Source organism: Rutilus rutilus, assembly GCF_951802725.1.
Source record: "Rutilus rutilus genome assembly, chromosome: 4".
Taxonomy (NCBI): Eukaryota; Metazoa; Chordata; class Actinopteri; order Cypriniformes; family Leuciscidae; genus Rutilus; species Rutilus rutilus.
In genome coordinates, this window is record NC_140212.1 from 40,714,160 (window position 1) to 40,736,493 (window position 22,334).

The 22,334-nt window shown below is 29.7% G+C and overlaps 2 protein-coding genes across 2 annotated transcripts in view; one reads left to right on the forward strand and one right to left on the reverse strand.

Annotated features, from left to right (window-relative positions):
- Nucleotides 1–19,537, reverse strand: part of LOC311289251 (membrane-spanning 4-domains subfamily A member 4A-like) — a 56,217-nt gene extending 36,680 nt beyond the window's left edge. Inside the window, exons 1-4 of the mRNA XM_084407095.1 lie at nucleotides 19,269–19,537; nucleotides 16,342–16,498; nucleotides 16,046–16,153; nucleotides 15,879–15,953 (exon numbers count right to left, since the gene is read on the reverse strand). Coding sequence (XP_084263221.1) covers nucleotides 15,879–15,953; nucleotides 16,046–16,153; nucleotides 16,342–16,473 — 315 coding nt within the window. The 5' untranslated portion in view covers nucleotides 16,474–16,498; nucleotides 19,269–19,537. The remainder of the gene's footprint in view (nucleotides 1–15,878; nucleotides 15,954–16,045; nucleotides 16,154–16,341; nucleotides 16,499–19,268) is intronic.
- Nucleotides 1–22,334, forward strand: part of LOC311289246 (membrane-spanning 4-domains subfamily A member 8-like) — a 450,268-nt gene that overhangs the window by 293,661 nt on the left and 134,273 nt on the right. The gene's annotated exons all lie outside the window — the stretch shown is intronic.

Sequence of the window (22,334 nt, forward strand, 5' to 3'; positions counted from 1 at the left end):
ATCATGGTAAACTATGATAAATCATGCTAGAATCAGTAAATCATACTTGAACATGGTAAATCATGGTATACTATAGTAAATCATGGTAAACTATGGTAAATCGTGGTAAATGATGGTAAACTATGGTAAATCATGGTAATCTATGATAAATCATGCTAGAATCAGTAAATCATACTTGAACATGGTAAATCATGGTATACTATAGTAAATCATGGTAAACTATGGTAAATCGTGGTAAATCATGGTAAACTATGGTAAATCATGGTAAACTATGCTAAATCATGCTAGAATCAGTAAATCATACTTGAACATGGTAAATCATGGTATACTATAGTAAATCATGGTAAACTATGGTAAATCGTGGTAAATCATGGTATACTATAGTAAATCATGGTAAACTATGGTAAATCATGGTAAACCATGCTAGCAACATGGTAAAAAAATTCTAGCATCATGCTAGCAACATGATAATCATGCTAGCATGGTAAACTATGGTAAATCATGGTAAACTATGGTAAATCGTGGTAAACTATGGTAAATCATGCTAGAATCATAGTAAATCATACTTGAACATGGTAAATCATGGTATACTATAGTAAATAATGGTAAACTATGGTAAATCATGGTAAATCATGGTAAACTATGGTAAATCATGCTAAACTGTGGTAAATCATGCTAGAATCAGTAAATTATACTTGAACATGGCAAATCGTGGTATACTATAGTAAATCATGGTATACTATAGTAAATCGTGGTAAATCATGGTAAACTATGGTAAATCATGCTAGAATCAATAAATCATACTTGAACATGGTAAATCATGGTATACTATAGTAAATCATGGTAAACTATTGTAAATCGTGGTAAATCATGGTAAACTATGGTAAATCATGCTAGAATCAATAAATCATACATAGATCTTTCTATCTATCTATCTATCTATCTATCTATCTATCTATCTATCTATTATCTATCTATCTATCTATCTATCTTTTGAACGTATCTATCTATCTATCTATCTATCTATCTTTTGAACTTATCTATCTATCTATCTATCTATCTATCTATCTTTTGAACTTATCTATCTATCTATCTATCTATCTATCTGACTTATCTAACTTTTCTTTCTTTCTACCTAATCTTTCTTTCGTTCTTTCTTTCTTTCTACCTAATCTTTCTTTCTTTCTTTCTTTCTTTCTTTCTTTCTACCTAATCTTTCTTTCGTTCTTTCTTTCTTTATACCTAATCTTTCTTTCGTTCTTTCTTTCTTTATACCTAATCTTTCTTTCTTTCTTTCTTTCTTTCTATTTCTTTCTATTTCTTTCTATGCTAGAATCAGTAAATCATACTTGAACATGGTAAATCATGGTATACTATAGTAAATCATGGTAAACTATGGTAAATTGTGGTAAATCATGGTATACTATAGTAAATCATGGTAAACTATGGTAAATCATGGTAAACCATGCTAGCAACATGGTAAAAAAATTCTAGCATCATGCTAGCAACATGATAATCATGCTAGCATGGTAAACTATGGTAAATCATGGTAAACTATGGTAAATCGTGGTAAACTATGGTAAATCATGCTAGAATCATAGTAAATCATACTTGAACATGGTAAATCATGGTATACTATAGTAAATAATGGTAAACTATGGTAAATCATGGTAAATCATGGTAAATCATGGTAAACTATGGTAAATCATGCTAAACTGTGGTAAATCATGCTAGAATCAGTAAATTATACTTGAACATGGCAAATCGTGGTATACTATAGTAAATCATGGTATACTATAGTAAATCGTGGTAAATCATTGTAAACTATGGTAAATCATGCTAGAATCAATAAATCATACTTGAACATGGTAAATCATGGTATACTATAGTAAATCATGGTAAACTATTGTAAATCGTGGTAAATCATGGTAAACTATGGTAAATCATGCTAGAATCAATAAATCATACTTGAACATGGTAAATCATGGTATACTATAGTAAATCATGGTAAACTATGGTATATCGTGGTAAATCATGGTAAACTATGGTAAATCATGCTAGAATCAGTAAATCATACTTGAACATGGTAAATCATGGTATACTATAGTAAATCATGGTAAACTATGGAAAATCGTGGTAAATCATGGTATACTATAGTAAATCATGGTAAACTATGGTAAATCGTGGTAAATCATGGTAAACTATGGTAAATCATGGTAAACCATGCTAGCAACATGGTAAAAAAATTCTAGCATCATGCTAGCAACATGATAATCATGCTAGCATGGTAAACTATGGTAAATCATGGTAAACTATGGTAAATCGTGGTAAAATATGGTAAATCATGCTAGAATCATAGTAAATCATACTTGAACATGGTAAATCTTGGTATACTATAGTAAATAATGGTAAACTATGGTAAATCATGGTAAATCATGGTAAACTATGGTAAATCATGCTAAACTATGGTAAATCATGCTAGAATCAGTAAATTATACTTGAACATGGCAAATCGTGGTATACTATAGTAAATCATGGTAAACTATAGTAAATCGTGGTAAATCATGGTAAACTATGGTAAATCATGCTAGAATCAATAAATCATACTTGAACATGGTAAATCATGGTATACTATAGTAAATCATGGTAAACTATGGTAAATCGTGGTAAATCATGGTAAACTATGGTAAATCATGCTAGAATCAGTAAATTATACTTGAACATGGTAAATCGTGGTATACTATAGTAAATCATGGTAAACTATGGAAAATGATGGTAATCTATGACAAATCATGCTAGAATCAGTAAATCATACTTGAACATGGTAAATCATGGTATACTATAGTAAATTATGGTAAACTATGGTAAATCATGGTAAACTATGGTAAATCATGGTAAACTATGGTAAATCATGCTTGAATCAGTAAATCATCTATCTTTCTTTCTTTCTTTCAACTAATCAATCTTTCTTTTTCTTTCTTTCTCTCTTTCTTTCTTTCTCTCTTTCTTTCTCCTTCTTTCTTACTAATTAATCTTTCTTTCTTTCTTTCTTTCTTTCTTTCTTTAAACATTTTCTTTCTTTCTTTCTATCTCTTTAAACCTTTTCTTTCTATCTATCTATCTATCTATCTATCTATCTATCTATCTATCTATCTATTATCTATCTATCTATCTATCTATCTTTTGAACTTATCTATCTATCTATCTATCTATCTATCTATCTATCTATCTATCTTTTGAACTTATCTATCTATCTATCTATCTATCTATCTATCTGACTTATCTAACTTTTCTTTCTTTCTACCTAATCTTTCTTTCGTTCTTTCTTTCTTTATACCTAATCTTTCTTTCTTTCTTTCTTTCTTTCTTTCTTTCTTTCTTTCTTTCTTTCTAGCTAATCTTTCTTTCTTTTTTCTTTCATTCTTTCTTTCTACCTAATCTTTCTTTCTTTCTTACAATCTTTCTTTCTTTCTTTCTTTCTAGCTAATCTTTCTTTCTTTTTTCTTTCATTCTTTCTTTCTACCTAATCTTTCTTTCTTTCTTACAATCTTTCTTTCTTTCTTTTTTTCTTTCTAGCTAATCTTTCTTTCTTTTTTCTTTCATTCTTTCTTTCTAGCTAATCTTTCTTTCTTTTTTCTTTCATTCTTTCTTTCTACCTAATCTTTCTTTCTTTCTTTCTTTCTTTCTTTATACCTAATCTTTTTCTTTCTTTCTTTATACCTTATATTTTTTTCTTTCTTTCTTTCTTTCTTTCTTTCTTTCTTTCTTTCTTTCTTTCTTTATACCTAATCTTTCTTTCTTTCTTTCTTTCTTTCTTTCTTTATACCTAATCTTTCTTTCTTTCTTTATACCTAATCTTTCTTTCTTTCTTTATACCTAATCTTTCTTTCTAACTAATCTTTCTTCTTTCTTTCTTTCTTTCTTTCTTTCTTTCTTTCTTTCTTTCTTTCTTTCTTTCTTTCTAACTTTTCTTTCTTTCTACCTAATCTTTCTTTCGTTCTTTCTTTCTTTATACCTAATCTTTCTTTCTTTCTTTCTAACTAATCTTTTCTTTTTTCTTTCTTTCTACCTAATCTTTCTTTCGTTCTTTCTTTCTTTATACCTAATCTTTCTTTCTTTCTAACTAATCTTTCTTTCTTTTTTCTTTCTTTCTAACTAATCTTTCTTTCTTTCTTTCTTACTAATCTATCTTTCTTTCTAACTAATCTTTCTTTCTTTCTTTCTTTCTTTCTTTCTTTCTTTATACCTAATCTTTCTTTCTTTCTTTATACCTAATCTTTCTTTCTTTCTTTCTTTCTTTCTAACTAATCTTTCTTCTTTCTTTCTTTCTTTCTTTCTTTCTTTCTTTCTTTCTTTCTTTCTTTCTAACTTTTCTTTCTTTCTACCTAATCTTTCTTTCGTTCTTTCTTTCTTTATACCTAATCTTACTTTCTTTCTTTCTTTCTAACTAATCTCTTCTTTTTTCTTTCTTTCTACCTAATCTTTCTTTCGTTCTTTCTTTCTTTATACCTAATCTTTCTTTCTTTCTTTCTAACTAATCTTTCTTTCTTTTTTCTTTCTTTCTAACTAATCTTTCTTTTTTCTTTCTCTTTCTTTCTTTCTTTTTTCTTTCTAACTTTTCTTTCTTTCTAACTATTCTTTCTTTCTAACTATTCTTTCTTTCTAACTAATTTATCAATCAAAATTTAAACTACTTTAAACTTCAAACTACTTCAAACTTCAAACTACTTCAAACTTCAAACTACTTCTAACTACTTTAAACTTCTAACTACTTTTAACTTCTTCAAACTCTCTGGTCCGGCTTTCTCAAGCCAACTTAAAGTTTGTCTCAACAAACTTTTTTTTCTAGTTCTTCTTCTTCTTTTTCTGACCGCAAATTTTGGGACACTAACTCCTCCTAGACCGTTCAAGCTACATACTCCAAACTCGGGTCAGACCTTCATACTGTTCTGACTTGGTGTGCTATATCTTTTCAGACTGGTTTGAGTTACGGTTTTCTTAAAAATTAATATTAAAAATCATAAAAATCCCATAGACTTTCATTGCAGACTGCTCAAAATGAGCCAAGACTACGGTGGCCCATTAGTGCACAAACCAAAAACTCAAATCTAAATTCTCTGAAGCCCTAGACTCAATTAAACTACCATTCTAAATCTATCTATCTATCTATCTATCTATCTATCTATCTATCTATCTATCTATCTATCTATCTTCATACCTTATCTATCTATCTATCTTCATACCTTATCTATCTATCTATCTATCTATCTATCTTCAAACATGATCTATCTATCTATCTATCTATCTAACTTATCTATCTATCTTTCTAACTAATCTATCTATCTTTCTTACTAACTTATCTATCTTTCTTACTAATCTATCTATCTTTCTAACTAACTTATCTATCTTTCTTTCTTTCTAACTAATCTATCTATCTTTCTAACTTATCTATCTTTCTTACTAATCTATCTATCTTTCTAACTTACTTATCTATCTTTCTTTCTTACTAATCTATCTTTCTAACTAACTTATCTATCTATCTTTCTAACTAATCTATCTATTTTTCTAACTAACTTATATATCTTTCTTTCTTTTTAACTAATCTATCTATCTTTCTAACTAACTTATATATCTTTCTTTCTTTCTAACTAATCTCTATCTTTCTCTCTTACTAATCTATCTATATTTCTAACTAACTTATCTTTCTTTTGTTACTAATGTATCTTTCTAACTAACTTATCTGTCTGTCTGTCTGTCTGTCTGTCTGTCTGTCTGTCTTTCTTACTAATCTTTCTATCTTTCTAACTAACTTATCTATCTTTCTTTCTTACTAATCTATCTACCTTTCTAACTAACTTATCTATCTTTCTTACTAATCTATCTATCTTTCTAACTAACTTATCTTTTTTTCTTACTAATGTATCTTTCTAACTTATCTGTCTGTCTTTCTTTCTTTCTTACTAATCTTTCTTTCTTTCTAACTAATCTTTCTTTCTTTCCAACTAATCCTTCTTTCTTCCTTCCTTTCTTTCTTTCTTTCTTTCTTTCTAACTAATCTTTCTTTCTTTCTAACAAATTTTTCTTTCTTTCTTTCTTTCTTTCTTTCTTTCTTTCTTTCTTTCTTTCTTTCTCTTTCTTTCTGTCTTTCTTACTAATCGATTTTCTTTCTTTCTTTCTTTCTTTCTTTCTTTTGCTTTTTTCTAACTAATCAATCTTTCTTTCTTCTTTCTTTCTTTCTTTCTTTCTTTCTTTCTAACTAATCAATCTTTCTTTCTTTTTTCTTTCTTTCTAACTCTTTCTTTCTAACTAATCAATCTTTCTTTCTTTCTTACTAATCCATTTCTCTTTCTTTCTAACTAATCTATCTTTCTTACTAATCTATCTATCTTTCTAACTAACTTATCTTTCTTTCTTACTAATGTATCTTTCTAACTTATCTGTCTGTCTGTCTGTCTGTCTGACTTTCTTTCTAACTAATCTTTCTTTCTTTCTAACTAATCTTTCTTTCTTTCCAACTAATCCTTCTTCCTTCCTTTCTTTCTTTCTTTCTCTTTCTTTCTGTCTTTCTTTCTTACTAATCGATTTTCTTTCTTTCTTTCTTTTGCTTTTTTCTAACTAATCAATCTTTCTTTCTTCTTTCTTTCTTTCTTTCTTTCTTTCTTTTTTCTTTCTAACTAATCAATCTTTCTTTCTTTTTTCTTTCTTTCTAACTAATCAATCTTTCTTTCTTTCTTTCTTACTAATCCATTTTTCTTTCTTTCTAACTAATCAATCTTTCACTCTTTCTTTCTTTCATTCATTCTTTCTTTCTTTCTAACTAATCTTTCTTTCTTTCTAACTAATCTTTCTTTCCAACTAATCCTTTCTTTCTTTCTTTCTTTCTAACTAATCTTTCTTTCTTTCTAACAAATTTTTCTTTCTTTCTTTCTTTCTGTCTTTCTTTCTAACTAATCTTTCTTTCTTTCTTTCTTTCTTTCTTCATTCTTTCTTTCTTTTTTCTTTCTAACTAATCAATCTTTATTTATTATTTCTTTCTTTCTAACTAATCCATTTTTCTTTCTTTCTAACTAATCAATCTTTCTTTCTTTCTAACTAATCTTTCTTTCTAACAAATTTTTCTTTCGTTCTAACTAATCCTTCTTTCTTTCATACTTATCAATCTTTCTTTCTCTTTCTGTCTTTCTTTCTTTCTTTCTTTTGCTTTTTTTCTAACTAATCAATCTTTCTTTTTCTTTCTTTCTTTCTTTCTTTCTTTCTTTCTTTCTTTCTTTTTTCTTTCTTTCTTTCTTTCTAACTAATCAATCTTTCTTTCTTTCTTTCTTTCTTTCTTTCCTTTTTCTTTTTTAACTAATCTTTCTTTCTTTCTAACTAAATTTTCTTTCTTCCTTTCTAACTAAATTTTCTTTCTTCCTTTCTAATGAATCTTTTCTTACTTACTAATCAATCTTTCTAACTATTCTTTCTTTCTAACTAATCTTTGTATCTTTCATTCTTTCTTTTTAACTAATTTTTCCTTCTTTCTTTCTGAATAATCTTTTTTTCTTTCTAACCTATCTTTCTTTCTTTCTAACTAATCCATCTTTCTTTCTAATGAATTTATCTTTCTTTCTAACTAATCTTCCATTCTTTCCTTCTAACTAATTTTTGTTTCTTTCTAACTAATCTTTCTTTCTTTCTAACTATTCTATCTTTCTTTCTTTCTAACTAATCTCTCTTTCTTTCTAACTAATTTTTCTTTCGTTCTAACTAATCCTTTCTTTCATACTAATCAATCTTTCTTTCTCTTTCTGTCTTTCTTTCTTTCTTTCTTTCTTTCTTTTGCTTTTTTCTAACTAATCAATCTTTCTTTCTTTCTTTCTTTCTTTCTTTTTTCTTTCTTTCTAACTAATCAATCTTTCTTTCTTTTATTCTTACTTTTTTCTTTTTAACTAATCAATCTAGCTTTCTTTCTTTCTTTCTAACTAATTTTTCTTTCTTCCTTTCTAATGAATCTTACTTTCTTTCTTTCTAACTAATCCATTTTTCTTTCTTTCTAACTAATCAATCTTTCTCTCTTTCTAACTAATCTTTCTTTCTTTCTTTCTTTCTTTCTTTCTTTCTTTCTTTCTAACAAATTTTTCTTTCTTCCTTTCTAACGAATCTTACTTTAGTTTCCAAGCAATCTTTCTTTCTTTCTTTTTCTTTATTTCTAAGCAATCTTTCTTTCTTTCTTTTTCTTTATTTCTAATTAATCAATCTTTCTTTCTTACTAATCAATCTTTCTTTCTATTCTTTCTTTCTAACTAATCTTTGTTTCTTTCATTCTTTCTTTTTAACTAATTTTTCCTTCTTTCTTTCTGAATAATCTTTTTTTCTTTCTAACCAATCTATCTTTCTTTCTTTCTAACTAATCCATCTTTCTTTCTTTCTAATGAATATATCTTTCTTTCTAACTAATCTTCCATTCTTTCCTTCCAACTAATTTTTGTTTCTTTCTTTCTAACTAATCTTTCTTTCTTTCCTTCTAACTAATTTTTGTTTGTTTCTTTCTAACTAATCTTTCTTTCTTTCTAACTAATCTATCTTTCTTTCTAACTAATCTCTTTCTTTCTTTCTTTCTAACTAATCTCTTTCTTTCTTTCTTTCTAACTAATCCATCTTTCTTTCTTTCTAACAAATTTATCTTTCTTTATAAACTAATATTCCATTCTTTCCTTCTAACTAATTTTTGTTTCTTTCTTTCTAATTAATATTTCTTTCTTTCTAACTAATTTTTCTTTCTTTCTAACTAATCTTTCTTTCTTTCTAACTAATTTTTCTTTCTTTCTTTCTAACTAATCTTTCTTTCTCTTTCTTTCTTACTAATCAATCTTTCTTCCTTCCTTTTCTTTCTTTCTTTCTTTCTTTCTAACTAATATTTCTTTCTTTCCAACTAATCCTTCTTTCTTCCTTCTTTTCTTTCTTTCTTTCTTTCTAACTAATATTTCTTTCTTTTTCTTTCTAACTAATCTTTCTTTCTTTCTAATTTTTGTTTGTTTGTTTCTTTCTTTCTAACTAATTTTTCTTTCTTTCTAACTAATCTTTCTTTGTTTCTAACATTTTTCTTTCTTTCTTTCTTTCTTTCTAATCAATCTTTTTTTCTTTCTTTCTTTCTTTCTTTCTTTCTTACTAACTAACTAATCCATCTTTCTAACCAACTAATCCACCGTTCATTCTTTCTTTCATTCTAGCTAATCTATCTTTCTTTCTTTCTAACTAACTAATCCATCTTTCTTTCTTTCTTTCTTACTAACTAACTAACTAATTAATCTTTCTTTCTTTCTTTCTTTCTTTCTTTCTTTCTTTCTTTCTAACTAATCCATCTTTCTAACCAACTAATCCACCGTTCAGTCTTTCTTTCATTCTAGCTAATCTATCTTTCTTTCTTTCTAACTAACTAATCCATCTTTCTTTCTTTCTTTTTCTTTCTTTCTAGCCAACTAATCCATCTTTCTTTCTTTCTAATCCATCTTTCTAACCAACTAATCCACAGTTCATTCTTTCTTTCATTCTAGCTAATCTATCTTTCTTTCTAATCCATCTTTCTTTCTTTCTTTCTAGCTAATCTATCTTTCTTTCTAACTAATCCATCTTTCTTTCTTTTTAACTAACTAATCCATCTTTCTTTCTTTCTAACTAACTTATCCATCTTTCTTTCTTTCTTTCTTTCTAACTAATATATCGTTCTTTCTTTCATTCTAACTAATCTATCTTTCTTTCTTTCTTTCTAACTAATCTATCTTTCTATCTTTCTAACTAATCCATTTTTCTTTCTTTTTAACTAATCTTTCTTTCTTTCTTTCTAAATAATCTATCTTTCTATCTTTCTATCTAATCCATCTTTCTTTCTTTCTATCTAATTATCTTTCTTTCTAACTTATCTATCTTTCTTTCTTTTTAACTAATCCATCTTTCTTTCTTTCTAACTAATCCATCTTTCATTCTTTCTAACTAACCAATCCATCGTTCTTTCTTTCTAACTAATCTATCAATTATCCTTCTATCTAATCTATCTTTCTTTCTAACTAATCTATCTTTCTTTCTGTCTTTCTTTCTTTCTAACTAATCAATCTTTTTTCTTTCTCTCTTACTAATCTATCTTTCTTTCTAACTAATCAGTCTTTCTTTCATTCTAACTAATCAGTATTTCTTTCTTTCTTTTTAACTAATCCATCTATCTTTCTTGCTGACTAATCTTTCTTTCTTTCTTTCTAATCCATTTTTCTTTCTTACTAATCCATCTTTCTTTCTTTCTAACCAACTAATCCACCATTCATTCTTTCTTTCATTCTAGCTAATCTATCTTTCTTTCTAACTAATCCATCTTTCTTTCTTTCTTTCTAACTAATCCATCTTTCTTTCTTTTTTTCTAACTAATCTTTTTCTTTCTTTCTACCTAATCTTTTTTCTTTCATTCTTTCTTACTAATCTTTCTTTCTTTTTTCTTTCTTTATAACTTTTCTTTCTTTATAACTAATTTTTCTTTCTTTATAACTAATCTTTCTTTTTAATCTATCTTTCTAACTAATCCATCTTTCATTTTAAATTATCTTTCTTTCTTTCTTTCTAACTAATCTATCTTTCTTTCTCTTCCTTTCTAACTAATCTTTCTTTCTTTTTCTTTCTAACTAATCTTTTTTCTTTCTTTCTAACTATTCTTTCTTTCTAACTAATTTATCAATCAAAATTTAAACTACTTTAAACTTAAAACTACTTAAAACTTAACTACTTTTAACTTCTTCAAACTCTCTGGTCCGGCTTTCTCAAGCCAACTTAAAGTTTGTCTCAACAAACTTTTTTTTCTAGTTATTCTTCTTTTTCTGACCGCAAATTTTTGGACACTAACTCCTGTAGGTGTGCTATATCTTTTCAGACTGGTTTGCGTTACGATTTTCTTAAAAATTTATATTAAAAATCATAAAAACCCCATTGACTTTCATTGCAGACTGCTCAAATTGAGCCAAGACTACGGTGGCCCATTAGTGCACAAACACAAAAACTCAAATCTAAATTCTCTGAAGCCCTAGACTCACTTAAACTACCATTCAATGTACTTATAAACCTATCTATCTATCTATCTATCTATCTATCCTATATTTCTTTCTTTCGTTCTAACTAATCCATCTTTCTTTTTTAACTAACTAATCTATCTTTCTTTTTTAACTAATCCATCTTTCTTTCTTTTTAACTAACTAATCTATCTTTCTTTCTTTCTAACTAAACTATCTTTCTATCTAATCTATCTTTCTTTCTTTCTAACTAATATATCTTTCTTTCTTTCATTCTAATTAATCTATCTTTCTTTCTTTCTGACTAATCTATCTTTCTTTCTTTTTAACTAATCCATCTTTTTTTCTTTCTAGCTAATCCATCTTTCTTTCTAACTAACCAATCTATCTTTCTTTCTTTATAACTAATCAATTCACCTTTTTTTCTAACTAATCCATCTTTCTTTATAACTAATCCATCTTTCTTTCTTTCTTTCTTTCTTTCTTTCTAACCAATCCATCTTTCTTTCTTTCTTTCTTTCTTTCTTTCTAACCATCTTTCTTTCTAACTAACCAATCCATCTTTCTTTCTTTCTAACTAATCCATCTTTCTTTCTAACTAATCCATCTTTCTTTCTAACTAATCTATCTTTCTTTCTTTCATTCTTTCTAACTAACCAATCCATCTTTCTTTCTTACTAATCTATCTTTATTTCATTCTAACTAATCTATCTTTCTTTCTTTCTAACTAATCCATCTTTCATTCTTTCTAACTAACCAATCCATCTTTCTTTCTTTCTAACTAATCTATCTTTCTTTCTTTCATTCTAAATAATCTATCTTTCTTTCTTTCTAACTAATCCATCTTTCATTCTTTCTAACTAACCAATCCATCTTTCTTTCTGTCTAACTAATCCATCTTTCTAACTAATCTATCTTTCTTTCATTCTAACTAATCTATCTTTCTTTCTTTCATTCTAACTAATCTATCTTTCTTTCTTTCTAACTAATCCATCTTTCATTCTTTCTAACTAACCAATCCATCTTTCTTTCTTTCTAACTAATCTATCTTTCTTTCTTTCTAACTAATCCATCTTTCATTCTTTCTAACTAACCAATCCATCTTTCTTTCTGTCTAACTAATCCATCTTTCTAACTAATCTATCTTTCTTTCATTCTAACTAATCTATCTTTCTTTCTTTCATTCTAACTAATCTATCTTTCTTTCTTTCTAACTAATCCATCTTTCATTCTTTCTAACTAACCAATCCATCTTTCTTTCTGTCTAACTAAGCCATCTTTCTTTCATTCTAACTAATCTATCTTTCTTTCTTTCATTCTAACTAATCTATCTTTCTTTCTTTCTAACTAATCCATCTTTCATTCTTTCTAACTAACCCATCCATCTTTCTTTCTTTCTTTCTAACTAACCAATCCATCTTTCTTTCTAACTAATCTATCTTTCTTTCTTTCATTCTAACTAATCTATCTTTCTTTAATTTCTTTCTTTCTTTCTTTCTTTCTTTTTAAATAATCCATCTATCTTTCTATCTAACTAACCAATCCATCTTTCTTTTTTCTAACTAATCCATCTTTTTTCTAACTAATCTATCTTTCTTTCATTCTAACTAATCTATCTTTCTTTCTAACTAATCTATCTTTCTTTCTTTCTTTCTAACTAATCCATCTTTCATTCTTTCTAACTAACCAATCCACCTTTCTTTCTAACTAATCTATCTTTCTTTTATTCTAACTAATTTATCTTTCTTTCTTTCTAACTAATCCATCTTTCATTCTTTCTAACTAACCAATCCATCTTTCTTTCTTTCTAACTAATCCATCTTTCTTTCTAACTAATCTATCTTTCTTTCTTTCATTCTAACTAATCTATCTTTCATTCTTTCTAACTAACCAATCCATCTTTCTTTCTTTCTAACTAATCCATCTTTCTTTCTAACTAATCTATCTTTCTTTCTTTCATTCTAACTAATCAATCTTTCTTTCTTTCTTTCATTTCTTTCTAACTTATCAATCTTTTTTCTTTTTCTCTTACTAATCTATCTTTCTTTCTAACTAATCAGTCTCTTTCTTTCTTTCTTTCTTTCTTTCTTTCTTTCTTTCTTTCTTTCTTTCTAACTAACTAACTAATCCATCTTTCTTTCTAACTAATCTATCTTTCTTTCTTTCTAACTAATCTATCTTTCTTTCTTTCATTTCTTTCTAACTAATCAATCTTTTTTCTTTCTCTCTTACTAATCTATCTTTCTAACTAATCAGTCTTTCTTTCTTTCATTCTAATTAATCAATCTTTCTTTCTTTCTTTTTAACTAATCCATCTATCTTTCTAACTAACCAATCCATCTTTCTTTTTTCTAACTAATCCATCTTTCTTTCTAACTAATCTATCTTTCTTTCTTTCTAACTAATCCATCTTTCAATCTTTCTAACTAACCAATCCATCTCTTTCTAACTAATCTATCTTTCTTTCTTTCATTCTAACTAATCTATCTTTCTTTCTAACTAATCCATCTTTCATTCTTTCTAACTAACCAATCCATCTTTCTTTCTTTCTAACTAATCCATCTTTCTTTCTAACTATCTATCTTTCTTTCTTTCATTCTAACTAATCTTTCTTTCTATGTTTTTTTTTTTTTGTTTTTTTTGTTTTTTTTTTTTATTTTTTTTTTTTTTTTTTTTTTTTTTTTTTTTTTTTTTTTTTTTTTTTTTTTTTTTTTTTTTCTAACTAATCTTTCTTTCTTTCTTTTATTTTTTTCTAACTAATCAATCTTTTTTCTTTCTCTCTTACTAATCTATCTTTCTTTCTAACTAATCAGTCTTTCTTTCTTTCATTCTAATTGATCAGTCTTTCTTTCTTTCTTTCTTTCTTTCTTTCTTTCTTTCTTTCTTACTAATCCATCTATCTTTCTTTCTAACTAACCAATCCATCTTTCTTTTTTTCTAACTAATATATTTCTTTCATTCTAACTAATCTATCTTTCTTTCTTTCTAACTAATCTATCTTTCTATCTAATCCATCTTTCTTTCTAACTAATCAATCTTTTTTCTTCTTTCATTCTAACTAATCAGTCTTTCTTTCTTTCATTCTAATTAATCAGTCTTTCATTCTTTCTTTCTTACTAATCCATCTATCTTTCTTTCTAACTAACCAATCCATCTTTCTTTTTTCTAACTAATATATTTCTTTCATTCTAACTAATCTATCTTTCTTTCTTTCTTTCTTTCTAACTAATCTATCGTTCTATCTAATCCATCTTTCTTTCTTTCTTTCTTTCTTTCTTTCTAACTAATCAATCTTTTTTCTTTATCTCTTACTAATCTATCTTTCTTTCTAACTAATCAGTCTTTCTTTTTAACTAATCCATCTTTCTTTCTTTCTATCTATCTAATCCATCTTTCTAATTAATCAATCTTTCTTTCTTTCTAACTAATCCATCTTTCTTTCTAACTAATCCACCTTTCTTTCTTTCTCTTTCTTTTTCTTTCAAAATTTAACTAATAACTTTTTCTTTCTCTCTCACTAATCTATCTTTCTTTCTAACTAATAAGTCTTTCTTTCTTTCATTCTAACTAATCTATTTTTCATTTTTTTTTACTAATCCATCTTTATTTCTTTATTTCTATCTATCTAATCCATCTTTCTAATTAATCAATCTTTCTTTCTTTCTAACTAATCCATCTTTCTTTCTAACTAATCCACCTTTCTTTCTTTCTCTTTCTTTCTTTCTTTCTCTTTCTTTCAAAATTTAACTAATCAATTTTTCTTTCTCTCTCACTAATCTATCTTTCTTTCTAACTAATCAGTCTTTCTTTCTTTCATTCTAATTAATCTATTTTTCTTTTTCTTTTTAACTAATCCATCTTTATTTCTTTCTAACTAATCCATCTTTATTTATTTTTTAACTAATCCACCATTCTTTCTTTCTTCTCTTTCTTTCTTTCTTTCATTTTTTCTTTCTACCTAATCTCTCTTTCTTTCTTTCTCTTTCTTTCTTTCTAACTAATCTTTCTTTTTTCTTTCTTTCTAACTTTTCTTTCTTTCCAACTAATCTTTCTTTCTTTCTAACTAATCCATCTTTCTTTCTCTTTCTAACTAATCTCTCTTTCTTTTTCTTTCTTTCTAACTAATCTTTCTTTTTTCTTTCTTTCTAACTTTTCTTTCTTTCCAACTAATCTTTCTTTCTTTCTAACTAATCCATCTTTCTTTCTCTTTCTAACTAATCTCTTTCTTTTTCTTTCTTTCTAACTAATCTTTCTTTTTTCTTTCTTTCTAACTTTTCTTTCTTTCTAACTAATCTTTCTTTCTTTCTAACTAATCTTTCTTTCTTTCTAACTAATCTATCTTTCTTTCTCTTTCTAACTAAACTTTCTTTCTTTTTCTTTCTTTCTAACTAATCTTTTTTCTTTCTTTCTAACTATTCTTTCTTTCTAATTCATTTATCAATCAAAATTTAAACTACTTTAAACTTCAAACTACTTCAAACTTCTAACTACTTTTAACTTCTTCAAACTCTTTGGTACGGCTTTCTCAAGCCAACTAAAAGTTTGTCTCAACAAACTTTTTTTTCTAGTTACAATTTAAAATGATAGCTTTCTATTTGAATATACTTTAAAATATAATTATTTCTGTGATGCAAAGCTGAATTTTCATCAGCCATTACTCCGGTCTTCAGTGTCACATGATCCTTCAGAAATCATTACTTCCGTTCAAAAGTTTTGGGTTCAGTAATATTTTCTTTTCTTTTCTTTCTTTTTTTTTAAAAGAAATTAATATTTTTTTGGGCAGTTTGTTTAGTCTTACATTAAATAAAGTTTGTACTTGAACCCCTGAAAATAACAATGATGTGCACATACCAAACACAAACTGGAGGAGGCTTTGCCATGGATTTTATTTTCTGCATCAATGCAGAGTGATCCTGTGATAATGTACTGAGAGGAGAGAGAAAGGAATCTTCTGTTAGAATATTTAGCTTGTGTTAGAAAAGACAGAACTGTACTTAAGTTGTATATTGTTTGCTTACGATGAGAGATCCCCAATAAGGAATACCAAACAAGACAAAGAGGGAATATGCATCGACTGTAGCCACTCCCAGCAGGAAAATCAGCAGACCGATCATTATCTGGACAATCTGAGGAAGACCAGAAAACAGGCACTTATTGCAGGGGAATAGTGACTCACAGTTATTAGCTGAGCAGGGTTGCCAGATCTGCACAACAGTTTGTTAATGTTTGTAACTGCTTTTTTGGGATTTTTTCCCGTACCTTTCCTCCTTCACACGTATAAAAAAATTATTAATTTTATTGAAAGATTTCTCACCCCAAGTGCTTTTGGTTGGCCTTTCAGAAAAGCCTGAAGTCCTTGAGTCGCTGGAGCCGTTTGTCCTGGGGCCTGAAACTGGATGACCAGCGTCGACGAGTTTGTGGGAATGGGAATGACGGTACTAGACATTCTTCTTTCTGAATCTGAAATTGATCTGGACAAAAACAAGACATGTAAAAACATGTGAAGAATAAGAATATACAGTGCATTCACAGCGCACTGTAAATACTTTCTGGATGCACTGTAAAATAGATTTTCATAAATAATCTTACCAGTGTAAATGTTAAAGCAATAATATCTTAGTAAAAACCTTAAACCTTTTTTTAAATAAATTACAGACAAGCAGTAATTTATCAATTTGCAACAATATTTGATTCTCATTAGGTGTATTCAGGCCTTTAAAGGGACACTTCACCCATTTGCATTAAGCTTTGTATTGTTAGAAACCCAGTCATATATTATAATAAATGTGGATTTTTCATCCATTTTTCCCTGAGATGGGAGAAATAAGGATTTAAGTGTTTTACTTCCTGCTTATTATGACGTAAAAATCATCATTTTGCGTCATAATAAGCAGGAAGTCACATTTCATTGAAAAGTGTAGAGACTACAGACACTCGTTCCTCATCTTTCCCAGGGGGCGGGAACCGCTCACGCTACAGGCCTATTACAGATCAGTGGGTGGGACTTGACTTTCTGAAAACTAAAAGCAATATCCTCCATCTTGTTTGGAAGCTAAGCTAACAGGCGCTGTGGAGACAGATGTAAAGTTATGACAATAGCGGAGGAGAGTGCTCAATATGATATAGAGGAAGAGGATTTCAGAAGTCTGATGCTTGAATCAGGTGTTTGTGGCTACCTTTACAAGCCGCATTATAGCGAAGAGCCGCCGAGGCAGAAGACCTGCCTGCCGCGGACGAGGAGCCCGGACTGGCTCGGGTTAGGGCGGACTGGTGGCGCCGGTGATCTCACTATGCAACTACGAACCGCTACGAACACAGAGATAGAGTCCGACTGTGGCAAAGAATTTCAACAATGACAACTTCTCCTGGATGAAATCTCTGAATCAGACGAGGACACGGACGTTTGTGTTGTGAATCAGACGAGGACACGAACGTTTGTGTTGTGAACTATCCTAGTTTCGCACCGCATCTGACTGAACATCCAGGTAACGTTACAATGCAATAATTCACCACTTTGAAAGAAATACAAATGAAGAGTAATTCACTAATGAGTTCGCCAACTAACTCGACATTTTGTGTGAAATTAATTTCAAGCTCTGGTGGTAGCTAGACTTGTAGACGGAAGAGTGATTTCTCTTATAGGCAGATATGCGCTTTCTGGATTAGTGGGAGTGGCTTGCGCAGCTGTGCAATGTGGTGCATTGTGGGAGTTGGTGTCTTTCATACAAATGCGTCCTGAAGTTACTTTCTTTCTTTCCTCGGCCAAGAAGGCACCAAATTCAAAATTAATTTTACATTTCGACTACATATATGACCCACTTTCAATAAAGATCAATGTTCCCATGGGTGAAGTGTCCCTTTAATTTGAAATAGCGATGAACATGAAAAATCATGAAATACTGAGAGAAAAAGGTCTGAAAATGTTTTAAATATAAAGAAAAAAATGTATTCTCGATTTGTGATGTGGCGCAAGCTATAATTATAATTTTTTATGCCTTTATTCAAGGTTGAATTGAAATAAAATACTGCCAGATTACTTCTGAATAGGATGTCTACTTCATAAACTGTATGAAAATGATGGAAATATATGGTTCAGATCACTCAAACCATATATGGAAATGGTTTGAAGCCCTTATATGGTCAGTAATAGAGCTTGGATGTCATCTAGTGAAAAAGTGTTTTACTGCGCACAAACAAAATCTTACTGAAAGCTTTTTGAGCTATCTACCTAAAATTCGTAACATAACTTCATAACATAACTTAATTTGTAAGATAACATTTCTTGCAGTTTTAGAGTAAAACATGTTTGTCTTCTTTAAAACAAGACCAACCATAGGTCTATATTCCAAAGCATTCTTGAATTTCAACCATTCAGGTTTGGATAGTGATGTTCATGTCTATGCAGAAAAAAAGGGTTAAATCACCAATCAGTTTGTTTCAGGGTTTATAAGCCAAACTTTGTTATGAAAGATGTAACAGAATGATTTGATATACCATTTTGCTTTATGTGGTGTGTGTGTGTGTGTGTGTGTGTGTGTGTGTGTGTGTGTGTGTGTGTGTGTGTGTGTGTGTGTGTGTGTGTGTGTGTGTGTGTGTAAAATGGCCATAAACAGGTTTTCCCATTATATTCCATATATCTATACACTGTATGATGCATATTAATGTGTTTAATGAAAAAATAAGAGTAATAATGGGAGTAATAATTGGAAAGATTTTCGTAATAATATCTAGGCCTACTATTTATTTAATATATAATTTATTTCCTATTCACTTGTGTCTCCCAGAATGAGTAGGCTAATAAACATTAAGTCCTGGTGTCCAGTGGACATGTATGAAATCGCTGTCCTGTAACATAAAGTCATATTTTGATTTGAAACCCCATAACATTATGAAATCTTAACATCAATCACATCCACACGTGCGTCTCGTATTATTTTAATATTTGAAGGCATGCTTTTGTGCAAATGAGATCTGTATTGCAGAAAATGTGCAGTCATGCGGAGACCCGCCCTAAACATGTCCACAATAATGACTGCTGGAGACAGAGCTTCTGAGAGGAATGTTATATACATAGAGGAAATATTACAAATATTTACTATCAAAGTCTAATTAAAAGTATACTTTTCCGTCTCAGTATGTTTAGTTTCGGTTTCGATTTGAAGCGTTTTCATTTCGGTGCATCACTAACTCAGTACTCTGTTAATTACCACCTGACAACACAAACTGTACATGAACGAGTACCTGGACGAGTCCAATCTTGATCGAAGTTCTTGTGTGTTTTGTGTCGTCGTGGAAGAAGCCGATCTCGACCTTCACGCGCTGTTTTACACGGAGAGATGAGAAACTCAATTAGGGATGGGTGTGCCGTGCACTTGTTGGAGGCAGAACTGCTGCTGTCACGGGGATAATTGATGAGTTTTCCCAGTTAACACACTACGTACCAGTTACATAATTTATTCGTACTTTTTGGTAATTTCATGACTTACCAACTGACAAAGTAGTATCGACGTCGCATTTCTGTAATTTCATTTCCATCAAATTACCAACTGACAGCGTTGTCAGTACGGTCTCCTAGGTTACACGATAACGTTTTACGGATGTTTTGGTAATTTCATGACTTATTATTGGTAACATAACTGCAACGTCATAATATGACAGAATAATAATATGACAAACGTCTGGTCATTTTTTTTTTTTTTTTTTTTTTACTTCTTCTCTCAGTAATTCGTCTTATGAAATAAATGTAATCTTTTGTCAAATTTTAAATCTGTTGTAGGGTGAATTAAGGGGCCTTGTGCAAGCTTTCTTGCCATTAAAAACATCAGCCCAACACATGATACATTTCTGTAATACTGAAGATGTTACCTATCCATTTGAACAGGAAAAAAAGTTTATATTATAATGAAATATATGTTACATACACTTTTTTGTAAACTGAGCCAAAACACATTTTTTTGGTAATATTTGGGTGATTGGTACAGCACATCTTTTCATTAATTTAGGGTAGTGTATAAGCATATTTACTGTATTGCACAAGTTAGTTCATACCTTGATATAAAAAAAAAAACCCTATAATATTTCTATTTTCAGAATTTGGACGTTTTATTTTAGCAAAATCTAGCTAGTTAATGAATATTTTTGTGGTTGATTAGGGCTTACACAAATAAAGAGGTTGGGAACCACTGATTTAGAGCATAAACAATTGTGTTTGGGTGGACAAAATAAAAACAACCTATTCTGAAAATAGAAACACATTAACAAAATCTTTAAAGATTTTGAATCAGTAGTGCATCATATTTGTGTTTCCATCAAAAGTTTGTACAATATAATAGCTACGACAATTTTAGGATCTTATTATGAAATCAGCAAAAGCTTTTCCTTAGTTCATGTATTTCAGGGTCAACTTCCTGTTTGATTCCTGCCCCGCCCACCTACAGGATGTCACACCAATAAGGGCATCCAATTTTGATTATGTAGTCTCACAGCTAGATAATAAAATAAACTCTCTGTATAGTTATATGTCCCATTCGACCTTATGCCCCAATCACCCTTAATTCTCCCTATGCATAATGAGAGTCGCAACAGGAAAACAATTTTCTGTTATGAAATGATGACATTTATGTGTTATGTCTTGTGTGTGCGAGTATCTTAACTTTAAATCCTGCAATTTCTGAGAGCAGTAGACAAGGAATCTTAAGTTACAGCTTTCAGGATTGAGGTTGCGATATTAAATAATTAGCAAAAACTGTCTCATGACAAAAACACAATTAATGTTAATGTTTTGTTTTAACTCATTCTTTTCCATACGTTTGCTTGTGTAAACGTATGAATTGGATTTTAATTACAATGCAATACAACACTGAGGTTAAATATCAGGGTTTCTGCACCTTCACCTGTCTAACGTGTGCTGATCTGAAAAGTTGCATAATATGTCGGTATACTTCATACAGGGTATTTTAATATATTCCTGTATACAGGAATTAAGAGCCTGTGGATGCACACAAGACACTATTACAATATCATTTAGAAAGGGATGCGTCAAGTCACCTTTATTTATAGTGCTTTTTACAATACAGTTTGTTTGAAAGCAGCTTTACAGAGATAACAGGAAAATAAGTCCAGCTTAGTTCAGTTCTCAAATATGGTGTCAATGCAGGCAGATCAATAATATAGTTAAATATTAAATTAAATGTCCCTTACTAAGCAAGCCAAAAGCCGAAGGCGACAGTAACAGGAACCAAAACTCCATCAGTGACAGAATGGAGAAAAAAACCTTGGGAGAACCCAGGCTCAGTCGGGGGCCAGTTCTCCTCTGGCCAATGAGCGAACAGTGTATGATTATGATCCAGGCAGCGTTACAGGTCAGAAGTCAGATTGGATCAATCAGATTATTATCCAGTTCCATCTGGTTGAAGATCGGAGTCACGCCGGTATGGAGACGAGTTTGTTGAGGATCAGTGCCGATGGCTGTCGTGTCGATGAGGCCCTTCACAGGGGAGAGTATCATACAAATAAATAGGTAAAAAATCATACATTGTGATTTCTGGATTTTTTTTTTAGATTATGTCTCTCACAGTGGACATGCACCTACAATGACAATTTCAGACCCCTCCATGATTTCTAAGTGGGAGAACTTGCAAAATAGCTGGGTGTTCAAATACTTATTTTCCTCACTGTATATATATATATATATATATATATATATATATGTATGTATGTGTATATGTGACCACCCTGAATTTAGTTGGGTCACAGGGATATTGGATTGTTTGTATATTTCTTTCTTTCTTTCTTTTATTACCTACACATGTCTATTTCAGTCTACTTGTATATATCCATAACTTTCCTGCGAGTCGTATTGGGCGTCGCCATGACACTCGATACTTCCTGTTGACGGTATCTCAGTTCCGGTTTAGCCTAAGCTAGCACACAAGAGATACTCGCGTCGCGGTACAAACGGGTGAAACTGATTACTGACAAGTAGTAATGCTGACAGATAAGCACTGGCTGCTTGTGGCTCAACTTGTACCGTTGTCCCAAAAAAACCTTGGGAGAACCCAGGCTCAGTCGGGGGCCAGTTCTCCTCTGGCCAATGAGCGAACAGTGTATGATTATGATCCAGGCAGCGTTACAGGTCAGAAGTCAGATTGGATCAATCAGATTATTATCCAGTTCCATCTGGTTGAAGATCGGAGTCACGCCGGTATGGAGACGAGTTTGTTGAGGATCAGTGCCAGTGCCGATGGCTGTCGTGTCGATGAGGCCCTTCACAGGGGAGAGTCTAGTTGACCCAACCTCTGCTGACAC